This window comes from Lagenorhynchus albirostris, chromosome 3 (genome assembly GCF_949774975.1).
Source record: "Lagenorhynchus albirostris chromosome 3, mLagAlb1.1, whole genome shotgun sequence".
NCBI classification, from domain to species: Eukaryota; Metazoa; Chordata; class Mammalia; order Artiodactyla; family Delphinidae; genus Lagenorhynchus; species Lagenorhynchus albirostris.
This window is the reverse complement of record NC_083097.1, coordinates 104,666,332-104,679,401: the sequence shown is the minus strand read 5'-3', so window position 1 is coordinate 104,679,401 and position 13,070 is coordinate 104,666,332. Positions and strand designations below refer to the sequence as shown.

Sequence of the window (13,070 nt, the reverse complement as noted above, 5' to 3'; positions counted from 1 at the left end):
GGGCTTAAGAGGAGCCCTGTGCCAGTTTCTTTAGCAAGACATCGGCAAGGGGGAAAAAGGGAGGTGGTTGTGTGCAAGTGCGAGGGACTTAGATGTGTCCAAATGTTACACCTTGTCTGGATCATTTAAACAAAGCAACCATAAAAGATTTTTCAAGACAGTTGGAGAAATTTGAATACAGTTTGGGTAACAGATGATACCAAGGAATTACTAAGTTTGTTAGGTATGATAATGGTTTGTGGTTCTATAAGAAATGTTCATATTTTTAGAAATTCATACTTAAGTATGTAGGGGTAAAATGACCATTTCTGAGACTTGCATAAAAATCTTAATAGGGTGGAAGGAAGGAAGCAAGGGTGAAACAAGTGTAGCAAAATCTTGCTAGATTGGGATGATGAAGAATATGTGGGGTTACTGTAGTTTTCTCCCTATTTGTTTGAAATTTTTCTTGATAAAAATACTTTTTAAAAAGAGTAACAACTCTCTCAGAAGGTGGTGGGGAATCCACTGGAGATGTGATTAGAAAAAGGTCATTACCTGATGATCAAAAATTTTATGTTTTTTTCTTTTTTTTGAAGATATCCTTTATTTAAAAAAAAAAGAAAACTAGTTTTCTAAGATTTTGGGGGTAGTCACTGGAAACCAATTTCATTGCTTCATGTCAAGCAATTGGAGGAGAATTTGGGAGACAAATAGTCTCCAATGTGAAAGTGAATGCTGATCTTAGCTGGAATAACTTGCTTTCTTCAGTGTCTGCAGTGGCTGGTCTCCAGGGACTTATCTGGCTACATGTGTTTTTCACATTTATTAGTGAAATTGGAGAGTCAAGAGTAAAACACAGTCCTCGGGAACATTGTGTTCATTTGTGACACACTAGAGATTTTTTAGCCCATAAAGCAAATGAACGAGCTCCATAGGGGTATAACTGTTATTTTCACCCTCAAAGGCAGTAAAGACCCACTGTATTTATTAAGTAATTAGAGAATAGAAAATGAATAGTGCTATGAAAATAGAAAAATAGACTCTCACTATTGCTATTAATAGTGTAATTTTTTTGTCTGTTCTGAAGGAAAACTACCATCAGATGAAAATTTTAAAGTCAAGGTAGACCTCTGCTTTAATATTTGGTTGTTTGGTCTTGGATAATAAGTTAATTCAGTGTCCATGTAAGGTTGTTTTTGTTTCTGTCAAACAAGAGGGGTCACATTAAGGAACCTCACTCATTGTTTCTGCAAGGACGAATGCACAAAGAAATGAACAGACCAGATATTTGATTTAGGACCTTCCTCCTGAGTGATTGAGTGGCTTAAGGGAAGACAGCCCTCCACTAACTGATGCCCTGGAGCATTTCTAGCAGACTTTAAACACTCGGCTCCCGTGGAGGCTTGGGGAGAGAGTGGGCTGGTTCTCACACTAAAAACTGTCCAGATGAAGCTGACACTCCAATGGCTGTGGGCTGTGTAAGATGCGGGGCCAATGCAACCATCAATGTCAAGATGCAGGGCAAGATGGGACAGACGGCCAGAGGAGCAAGTGCGGGAGGGGGCATGTGCTCTACTTAGAAAACAGAAGGCCTGAGAGACCCCTTTGAAGGGGTTTGGAAGCGCTTTGCATTGAGGTAAATAGGAAGTATCAATACGAATGAGGCCCTTTTTGCCACCGATTTCACGGTCCACAAGAATCCAGAGTATACAACTGTCAAGAAGTTAAGTGATAAAGTGATCTCCGATCACTTGGTCCTTGGCTGACTGTTAGTTTTTTCTTGTGCTTGTTTATATCTTGATGGTTTAAAAGACTGGACACATTCTAGGGAACCAATAAAAAGAAACTGTGGTTTTTGTGTGTATGTGTGAGTGTGTGTGTAGTGGAGGGAAAGGGGAGCAGTGTCCAAGAGCTGAGAAGAGTAATTCCAGGGAGCATTTCTGTGTTTTTTACCTATGTTATACAAGACTGTCAAAACAGAACTGTCAGCAGTTCTGCCCCCAAAAGACATTCGCTTGGGAAGATGGTAGGGTAGTAAGGATGACTACAGAGGGGTGGGCTAGGCAAGGGGATTAGAGGTAGGGTCTGGAAGGGACCTCTTCCCCACCCTGGTCCTCAGCTGATATGAGCTCACCCTGCTGCACTGCAATCTTAAGCACTGCCGGTTACCAAGTGACCACCACAGGCCAGGCACATACCTACCCCAGGTCCAGCGTGTCAGGGAGGAAACTGAGGCTTAGGGCCAAGTAAATTTTGAGTAGCAGTTCAAAGCCAGGACTCCTTGATCCAAAACTAGGGCTCTGTCCCCTCCCCAACAAAGGCTCCCAGAGGTACCCCTGAATCCAAAGCCAAGTATGTACAAAGGCAACACAGAAACACCCGGAGACTCTGACCACATGGGAAAGAACAAGTGGCGTTTGGGGGACTTTCAGTAATATGAAGCATATGACAGGGAGCCCACCCATAATGCCAAAGACAGAGCTAAAAAGCAAAATCCAAAGAGTTTTTGTCTTTGCTCTGCACTTGCCTTACTATTCCTTGGCGAGCTGAGTAACTTCGGATATCCTCGTGTGTAAATGGAGGTCCACCAGCCAAACGTCTCCTGGGGCTCCAGCAAACACTGCAGGGAGACCTGGGCCTCGGAGCCTGGCGGAATGCAGAGCTTGGACCCTACCCCGTGAGAGAACAAGACTACAACCTCCCCATGGTCTTGGTGAAATGCAGCTGGGGAAAGCCCCAAGGAACCCTGGGGCTTAAAATAAGCCACAGCTGGCTTTATTCCAGGCTCTGGGAGGCTGGGGTCAAGATGGAGCACACCTGTGTAGCTAGTACGGCGTTGTTTGTATGGAGGAGGGTGAGATACGACTTGGAATGGACCCCAAATCAACTTCCTTTAATGGCGGGCATTCACTTGGAGGCTGGTGGAAGATGTGTATGAACCTATCCACAAATCCAGAACTTGTAGTCCTTAGAGCGTATTCAGCCCTCATTTGTAGCCAAAATATTTTCCTTCCATATCATCAGATATCCTGGTCAACGTGCCGTACCCTCCATACCTTCCTTACGCTGAACAGGTAGCCGTTTGGCACTGGGCACACTGAATATCATTTGAAGCATACACTTTTCTCATCTCTGAGTAACGTCCCGTGAACATCTCATTGTGCTTTGCCTGCTCCCCTCTATTTTTTAAACTTGACGTTTAAACTTTTCTGATGTGCCCTGATTGTTCCCGAGCCCCTGGAACTCAACCAGGCAGCTCATGGCTCTCCTAGCTCAGCAGGGCTCCTTGTGCAGGACCAGTTGTTATTTACAAGTGTGATTCAGCTGTCGCTGTGCCTCTGAACACACAGGGTCGTTGTAGGATTTTAATTGCCATTTTCCTCTATATAATTAAAATGAAGTGAAAAAAATGGGATAGCCTCCAAAATCTGAATTAATTTCGTGAGTACTTCTTGAGGGGAAAAAATATGTATAAATATGATAATCGTTACTTGATTTGCCTTCAGCAGAACTAGAGGATTTTACCTGGCTGGAAAAAAATATATAGTCATTTTAAATGGAAGAAAAATTAGCCTGATACTTCTCGTGGCTGAGAATCAGAATTAATAACGTGGATGGGAAATGATAAATAACTCTGGATATCAATTTCAAAAAGAACATTGGGAACAAGCTGTAACTCTCTCTGGATCCAACTTGCCTTATGCTGGTCTGGGTTTTTTTTTTTCCCATGGTTCATCGTTGGTATTTACCCGTTTCTCAATAAAATGCCATAACCCCCAAATCAAAAATTCCTTCATGCTCGGAAACAGGCATTTCACCTGCTGACTCTGCTCTGTAAGCGTGACAATGAGCACGTAGCAGGGAAGAATGAAATGACAAAAAGAGAAGTCGTTTTTTTGTTTGTTTGTTTTTTTAATTCACTGGGCTCCCAGTGTTTCACTCTGCAGACTCATCAAGCACCTGATGGACATGTTTATAAAGACTTGGATGGTCACTTTATTTGGAATGACAAACTCTCTGCTCTACATAATGAGGTCAGTGAAGCATCCAGAAAAGAAATGTATAATTTGGTAGCTTGGGTCTGTAGGCACAGCCCTGCTGCGGCTATTTAAGTTTAATGAAGCAGCTATTTTGCCGCTAACACGCTCTTCGTGAATAGCCTCCTTGGTGCGTTTTTGAAAACTTAAGTGTTGCTGGTAATCATGTCCCAGCAATCTCCTTGGAGAGCCTTTGTGCCATGTTCTCAGAAGAAATATGCTGCTTTTACATGTTAATGGTTTTGAAATTAGTCATGTGCTCCATTTCCATTGGAAAGGAAGGTCAGTGTGTGATTTCTTGCCTGCCTTCATTTTTTCTGAACATTCAGGATACTCTTAAGTCAGTCCATCAGCCATGCAGTGCACTGTCTGTTTATAACATGCCTGAAAAGCCAGGGAAATGTTCTATCAAAGAGCGATCCTATTCTCAGAGACTGTTCTTAGAATTCAAAGTCTAAAAATCCAACTCAGAGGGGAAAGTTCCTGGACAGGCCATTATTGCTATTTTTTCCCCTTTCAATCACTGACCGACTTGTATCATCCATTCCTTGGCCTCATTAGAGGAGGCCTTGCTCCCTGAGTATGCAGCTCCTCGAAGGAGACTAAAAGACATTTTTGAGATCCTTTTTGAGGCAGATTTGCTCATGTAAAACTAAGGTCAGTTTTCTGAATCCTGGAACAGCATTAATGATGCACAGCTCTGTGGGAGCAGAAAGCCGTCTAGCCATTCCATAGTTCTGCACTCTCATTCCCTCAAATGTAGGGCATTGGGTGGTATCCCCCGAACTGGCAAGGGCATGATTGCTAGGGGGAAGGTGCCATGTCCTCATGGCTCTGCAGCCCTGGAGAGGGTCTGGGGAACACTCCAAACACTACTGTTTGGTGGAAATGTAAAGCAGGACTTGAAATGGTTAGACCCTGCACCACCAGAAACTTCCTAGGAATACCTAGTAAGTTCTCAAAAAATGCTTGTTTGAATGGATAAAATAATGAACGAATCCTTTGATTTGCTTTGTTGGCCAACTCTGGCTTTGGAGGTCATACAGGGCCCTTCCGGGACATACTGAGCACCTGAGGAGCCTACCTTTTAAAACCTCTGGAATTAGCATTAGGGTTGAATTTGGAGGTCCAGTCTGGCTCTAGACTGCCCCGCGGAGCTTGGGCCTGCTCAGACCACTGCCCATGCAGCCCACACGACCAGATTAGCACCAGGGTGCACACACCGTTATGCTCTTGTTTTCACCTTTAAATCCTGTAGGTAATTTTTATACCCAAATAGAGTTGCCAACGCACCAGGTACCTCCCCAAAATAGCCTTCTTATCCTACATCTGAGAGATTAAAGTTGACTTGCACTGAAAATGCAGTTCTGATAGAAGCAGGCTTAAAAAGGCAGCTGGGTGTGGCTTGTGTTTTCTTTTCCAGTGTATTTAGATTAGCTAAGATAATGGTAGCTGCTGGAAAAAATAGACACGAATACCAAACATAATAGCAGTTTTTCATCGGGTATCTGTACTAAACATTTTCATGGAAAAGTGCAACCTGTGTTGGGGGGTATGAAGGTGACAGGTCTTGGGAGGGTGAGGAGACACAGGCTGCAAGCAAGACTCCTTTTGTGCTCCCCGCAGGGAGGGATGGAGTGGCACAAGGTCAGGGCTCAAGTGTGACCCAGAGGGAGCAGTGGGTACAGACTGATCAGCCATGAAGGAGAGCAGTTATACAAGACGGAAGAGATGCAACCCAGGCCAGGAAAAGAGCAGGAAAGGTTAATATAGTAATGAAATGCGCATGTGCATGACTCCCTGTGCACGGCTCATTCCAGCTGCCAGAGCACGTTCACATGTCTCATCTTATTTGAGGCCTCACAAACAACCAGATGAGCTGGCTCAGGAAGTATCAATACCCTAATTTCAAATGCAAGTAAGCTCAGCAAAGTCGGAGAGACTGAATGGTTTACGCTGGCGTGTGGTGAGCCAGGGTGCAAGCTTGGGTGTCCTGCCTCTGAGAACAGAGCCTTGCCCATAACTCTGTGGTCCTTATGGAGGTTCGGGGGCTGTGAGGCAAGAGGGCTGCACAGGTGAGCGGGGCTCTCTTCCCTGCCCTTCCCCCTCGTCCTCTGGACGCATCCTCATGATGCCAGCCATGTTCCCATGGAAATCACTTACTGACAGCAGAAACGCAGCCACAGTTAGGTGCAGCCTGGTTGGGTCCTTGCTTTTATGAAACTGTACTCTGTCCTTTAAAGGGGTCACAGTTTCACAGCCAGGCCTTTTTTTTTTTTTTTTTTTTTAGCTGTACGCGGGCCTCTCACTGCTGTGGCCTCTCCCGCCGCGGAGCACAGGCTCCGGACGCGCAGGCCCAGCGGCCATGGCTCACGGGCCCAGCCGCCCCGCGGCACGCGGGATCCCCCCGGACCAGGGCACGAACCCGTGTCCCCTGCATCGGCAGGCGGACCCCCAACCACCGCGCCACCAGGGAAGCCCAGACAGGCCTTTTTATCTTTACCATTGTCTAATCAGGCTTTCATTTCTGTAGCCACTCCTTCCTTTTCTATTTGTCTCCCTCTCATCCACCTAGTCCCAGCCCTCCCACTGAGTGCAGCTGAATTTGGCCAATGCCAAATCATGCTTTATTCTCAGCCTGAGGAATTACATAAGGTGTGAAGCCCGGCCAACAAAGAACTCCTCCCATCAGTGTAATTTGAGGTTTCAAGTGTCTATGGACACCACTCCCTCCCAGCATCATGTTTTTTGTCCTGAGAAATCCCAGAGAGCAGCGCTCTTGGGTGGACTTCCTAGGGGCGGTATTAATAAGAAAGCGGTCAAATGGCACTTGAAATTTTGCGGAAAGATCAGTGGAAGACCAGTGCTAGGCTACAAACCCACAGCTCAGCTCTTTCTAGCATCCACGGCAGCAGCCTGCTGTTTTCCCAGGTGGCTCTGAAAGAGACAGGGAAATGCAGTGGGCCATTTGTCACTGCCTGAGGTGCAACACATGCATGCCAATTGGTGCCCGCAGCCTGCAAGGCCCACTCCTGCCCCACACCTTGATCTCAGCCCCTGGGCTGCTTCTTTTTTTTTTTTTTTTCCCCAGTCGCACCACACAGCCTGTGGGGATCTTAGTTCCCTGACCAGGGATCAAACCTGTGACCCCTGCATTGGAAGCACGGAGTCTTAACCAACTGGATCACCAGGGAAGTCCCCCTGGGCTTCTTCTTCTTTTTTTTTTTTTTTTTTATGGTACGCGGGCCTGTCACTGTTGTGGCCTCTCCTATTGCAGAGCACAGGCTCCGGACGCGCAGGCTCAGCGGCCATGGCTCACGGGCCCAGCCGCTCCGCGGCATGTGGGATCTTCCCGGACCGGGGCACGAACCCGTGTCCCCTGCATCGGCAGGCGGACTCTCAACCACTGTGCCACCAGGGAAGCCCGCCCTGGGCTTCTTTTGACTGAGGTTGGGGAGGTGTGCTTCCTTCTCTCCTCCTCCACCTGATTTGATTCCCTCTCTGGGGCTGAAACCAACTCAGTGCTTCCCACCAGGATCGAGGTGCCCATCCTCTGTGTAGTCCCTCCCACCCCACTTTCAATTCAAGACATGGTCTTTGAGGAGTGTGCGGACTCACCCTGGCGTGCAGGACTTAGTATCTCAGGGTTATTCTCGTGTGTGCTGGTCAGTGGAGGTGCTGGCGTGTTCTTCAGTGAGTGCTGGACTCGAGTATCATTTCAATCCTAAGTTGGGTTCAGTGTTCTGCAGAGATGGCACGAGGGAAAGAGCCAGGGCTTGCCTGCAGAAGAAGGCAAGGTTGAGGAGCCTTTTATTTCTTTATGCCCAACTCAGTGCCTGGCACTCTCTGTGAATGGAATAAACTGATCAGATGGTGGGTAATATCCCTTTCACCTTTGAGAAGACAAGTGAAATGAAGAATAACAACCAGAAGTGAAACTACAGTTTTAAGGAAACTCTACTTCCAGAACTGTTTTTTTTTTTTTTTTTTTTTTGCGGTACGCGGGCCTCTCACTGTTGTGGCCTCTCCTGTTGCGGAACACAGGCTCCGCACGCGCAGGCTCAGCGGCCATGGCTCACGGGCCCAGCCGCTCTGCGGCATGTGGGATCTTCCCGGACCGGGGCACGAATCCGTGTCCCCTGCATCGGCAGGCGGACTCTCAACCGCTGTGCCACCAGGGAAGCCCTCCAGAACTGTTTTAAGGGCATTTTATTGCAAATTTAGGTCAGACATTTAGAACAACATCCTTTGGTGAGGACTTAATCCAGTCTAGTTATAAGTGAATGAACTTGGGAACCTTGTGTGTCTGAGTGGCATTCCCCTCACTAAGGGCGGCCTCACCGTTGACCAGCCTGGCCTCCTTTTCTCACTCTGCATCCCTTCTCTGCCTCCTTCCAGCTCCGTGGAGTGGAAGGAGGGAATGCTTGGCCCTCTGAGCTGGAGTTAATGCAAAACCCGAAAATAGACTCTCAGACTGCACCCAGACATAATGATTCTGTGAGGCAAGAAGGTCACTGTGTCTGCTTTTCCTGCCAACACACCCCTGGCTCTTAATCTGTGGCTGCCTTGTGAAGCAAGAGAGCTGTGCCAGGAAGTTACACTTTGTGACTGTGAGGCATTATGAGAATTTAAAATCATGTCAATGGGGATTTATAAGGGCAGGCCAGGGGACAGGGGTTAGACACAGATTTCGAAGCTGACCTTTGAACATCCTTTTTGTTCTGTGGCCCCAGCTACAAATCAACTCCACCCTGCCAACCCTGCCAAAAATTAAAAAGTTTACTGTGGTTATTCAAGTGGTGGGGTTTTGAGTGATTTTTATTTTCTCTGTGCTGTTCTATACTTTCTGTAACGTATATTCTTGTTTTTGCAACGTGGAAAAAAATAAAAGGCAACAAATCCTATTTAACAAGGAAAAGTATACTAGCTAATCATCTCATTGTGTTTCTTGAACACTTGGTACCTGGGGGTTGAGACGCCCACCGGAGTCGTGACAGTGACATGGAAGGGGCAGCCCTGCCTCTGCCCCACATCAGGCCTAAGACCAGGGCTGGTGTCCACAGCCCTCGCCCCATTGCCAGGTTCCAAAGGGCTCCTGGAAGAGGCCAGACCGCAGACCCTGAGACGACTAGAGGCAGCCTAGGAGAACAGGAAAGGGAGCCAGCCAGACACCTCGGCAGGAAGGAGGGGATTCCGTTCCCATCCAATGGTCAGGCCTGTGGGATATGTGCTTGTCAGCAGGGACAGTGTCAGCTCAAGTTCATCTGGAAACACTGCGTTCTCCTCCTGAGAACGTCCAGTTGATGCACATTGTTCTGGAAGTTGGGCAGATCCTATTTTCCAAACCTGTAAGAGTCGAGTAAAATGTAACAAATATCTGGGAGAAAATAACCCTTTGAGGAATTCCAAACATGCTCTTAGGGTTGGGAAGCAAATTTATTTAGACTTGGGGCCTTGACCACCCAGACTGGTTATTGACGGGAACTCAGTCTATCCATCAAGCCTGCCACTGTCCCCTGAGTCCAGGCTGTCCCAGGCTCAGGAGCTCGAGGTGAGCAGACTGGGCAGAGATGGTCCGTACGGACCATGAAACTGTGTCCTCTCACCTTTAGACATAAAGAATTCCTCCTGCAAGTTTCTCTTAAGTCCTCTATTTCTTACACATCACGTGCAGCTCTATTATTGGATGCAGCGGGGTTCCTTACTCCACTGGATCTGAAGGCTTTGAACTTGAGGTCAAGTTCAAGCCCAAGCACACAGATTGGGAACAGAATTTCTTGCACTCTATGTGGTAGACTATGTGTCAGCGAGGTAAGGCCCTTATTAAGAATGGATTATTCTTCATAGGTGGTAGAGATCTCATTCATCAGTTTCTTGCATTTGCCTGTGTGTTCCCCTATGATAAGGCAAGTGTCCCTGGATTTTAAGTGGTACACAAAAAACTTAGTACTAATGTATATATTGTCATGTCCTTTACAAATATATATAACAAGCTCATCAAACTTATCATTTCATGAATAACTGTAAGACAAGGCTAAAATAGGTTAACTTTTTAAAGGAAAGTAATTTTCAAGACACATTGAGCAGATACTTGTGTTATGGAACACAGATATGGGAAAAGTCAGAAAGATGGTGCATTTTTTTTTTTTTAATTTTGGCTGCACCGGGTCTCACTTGCAGCATGTGGGATCTAGTTCCCCGACCAGGTTTCAAACCCAGGCCCTCTGCGTTGGAAGCGTGGAGTCTTAACCGCTGGACCACCAGGGAAATCCCCCTAAGCGGTTTTAATAATGGTTCTAGTAACTTTGAGAGAGTGTTAACGAAGACTTACTGCTTCTCTGGCCCAGAGTGCGAGAAGTGCTTATCTTCGCTTCAGATCTGGCTGCAGGGCCATCATGCCCTCCCCTCTCTGATCCTCGATGTTTATGGACACTGACATGCTCGGTGTCCTGTTCATAACCACGTCCACTGTTTCTTGTGGGCTGAGTGTGCGCATGCGTTTTAAATGGTAGCAAGATAATGTACGGCGTCTAGGCCACCCCTGTTATTTCTATTAAATACTGACATGATGATGGTGGCCTGTAATTGTCCATTTTCTATTAACCACCCTGACCAAGTAAACTGTTTTCTGATCTCTCTTAGATGGAAATCCTGTATGAATGTGGAAGCCATTAGCAGAGTAATTGCTGTCCGTTACCATGACAACCAGCCGCTGCAGTCACCTGCCCGAAGTGCTGCCAGACTGCACCAGTTCAGCTGCACCCGTGGTGAAGACCGTGGAGGACTGTGGCAGCCTAGTGAATGGGCAGCCGCAGTATGTCATGCAAGTTTCAGCCAAGGACGGGCAGCTGCTTTCAACAGTAGTGCGGACCCTTGCCACCCAGAGGTAGTACCACAGTTAAAATCAGTTCGGAGGGCTGTCAGATGGGAAATGCTACAGGGAATGTAATTAGTGCTCAGGTCTTTGTGTCAGGTGAGAGGAGGTACTGGGAGGGGAAAAAAAAAAAAACTACACATGTTCTGTCATGGCCGTTTCTATAGCAATGGGGCAAAAAGATAAAACTCACGTTGTGGACGTTTCCGCTTAAAGTCACACTTGCAGAGAGGCAGGCAGGGGAGGATCCCACAAGACACAGGGTTGCTTGCTTAACATTTGTTATGTTGACCTTACTACAGTAATTACATTTTCGTTGTCTCCAGGTGCTAACAAAGGTAGCCCTTTGTTATAATAGAAGGAAGGAGGCACCTGGTTTCAGATGACTGAGCCAAAGTGATTGGATACGTGGGCAGAACGTTTGAAGTGACGTCCTGACGTGCACGCTGATCAGCTTGCCATGATGGGGGCTGTCCACAGCTACTTCCTGGGGGAGTCTCCTCTGACACATCCCCACATGGGGGCCTCTTCTGCTGCTTCCTCCTTCGCTCTCCCTGCATCCCAGCCACGATCCTTCATACACACTCTGCCCCGTGAAGTATCATTGTCTCCCCCAAGTGATAGACCGGAGCCAGAATGAAGGCTCTGAGCAGCCCGGAGACGGCTTATCCAAGCCGGCACTTTGTCCCTGGAGGTCTCCTCTGGTGCTCTTGCTGCCCACTGGCAGGTTGAGAGCCACAGGCTGCCTGGCCACTAGGTACTCCTTGGCTTCTCCATTAGTTTCAGAATGGGTAAATACTGGACTTGCCCATTGGTTTCAGTGCTGACACTTCCGGCCCTGAAACTTTGGGTCAGTCACTCAGACCTCGACTGCTTACCTTGGTCTGAGCAATTCAGCCAACCCCTCCGGTGCAGATACAGGCCCACCTACGTGCCCCTGCAGCAGGACTCCTAGTGACACCACAACATTCTCTGTCCCCTCCTCCTATCCCCGGACGTTGTGGCCACCAGACATGGACTCACACACCGCCACGTGTTGTAAACATTATCCATGTGCCATCTACTTTCAATCCGTGCGGCTATTGCAAAGGGAAGAAATAGGAAAAAAAAAAAAAGGTCAATATATATTTTTCCACCTCTGGGAAAACTTGTAACAGTCGGTTAGGTAGAACTCAGTATACGATGAGGCAGTGAGCATCGTTGCTCTGCTGTGAACCGAGACGGATAGTTATCTGTCTGCATGTGCCCCCATCACCCTCGAGCCATCAATCACCTCATCTGATCAGGAAGAACAGTCTGCAGAGCTGAAACGACTGAGACTGTGAGCCAATGTGCGTGTGTGTGTGTGTGTTCTACCACGTAGACACGTAAACCAGCGCTTTTACAGTTTTACACGCATTTGGTTCAGGGTGAATGACAGAGGCCAGTAATAATGAGAGAAAAAAGTCAACTCTTTAAACTTTCTTTTCCCACCCCTGAGCATGAGGGGGTCTTTTGGCAAGTGGGAAGGAGATCCTTTCCTCTTTTAATCCCCCTTTAGCCTTCACTCATTCCCAGGATCATCCCCAGAAAGGCCTTTCCACAAAGATGGAGTCAAAGAGAATCGTGGGCATAAGCCTGGAACACTGTCATCTCTGGGGGACAGGAAGAGGCGGGAGAGGGTGGGTAAAGAGTCTGGTCCTTGGGTTGGCGCATACAATGATGACATTTTAAAATCTAATACCCAATAAGGACCTCTAGCAATATAAGATGACATTAATCAGAGAGGGATAGTCCTCCAGTATCCATTGAGAAGTGAGGCCATCTTGGTTTGAGCCTTCCATTGGCCTCTGACTTATGTGATGAGGGCCATGTTTTTTGATTTTCCCCAACCTGAGTTTTTCTACAAGTGAAAACAGTTACCATTAACTAGGCACTTACCACGTGCTGGTCCCTCTTCTAAGCTTGTAATCTGGACTATCTTTTCTCATCCTCACAGTCGCCATATGAGGAAGGCACCATGCTTTGTGCCCATTTTACAGATGAGGAAACTAAAGTCCAGAGAGATGCCGTAACTCACCCAAAGGTAGCCAGCTCGTGAGCAGCAGAGCTGGGGTTCGAGCCCAGGCAGCTGTACCCCAGAGCCTGCCTCACAAACCACTACCCTGTGTGTCCTCACAGAATGTGCAGTGGTGGTG

At 47.3% G+C, this 13,070-nt stretch overlaps 1 protein-coding gene across 2 annotated transcripts in view; it reads left to right on the top strand.

Annotated features, from left to right (window-relative positions):
- The window catches only part of MARCHF3 (membrane associated ring-CH-type finger 3), a 148,952-nt gene that overhangs the window by 100,694 nt on the left and 35,188 nt on the right, over positions 1-13,070 (top strand). For both annotated transcript variants that reach the window (XM_060143500.1, XM_060143501.1), the window contains one exon: positions 10,662-10,905. In XM_060143500.1, coding sequence (XP_059999483.1) covers positions 10,718-10,905 — 188 coding nt within the window. In that variant the 5' untranslated portion in view covers positions 10,662-10,717. The remainder of the gene's footprint in view (positions 1-10,661; positions 10,906-13,070) is intronic.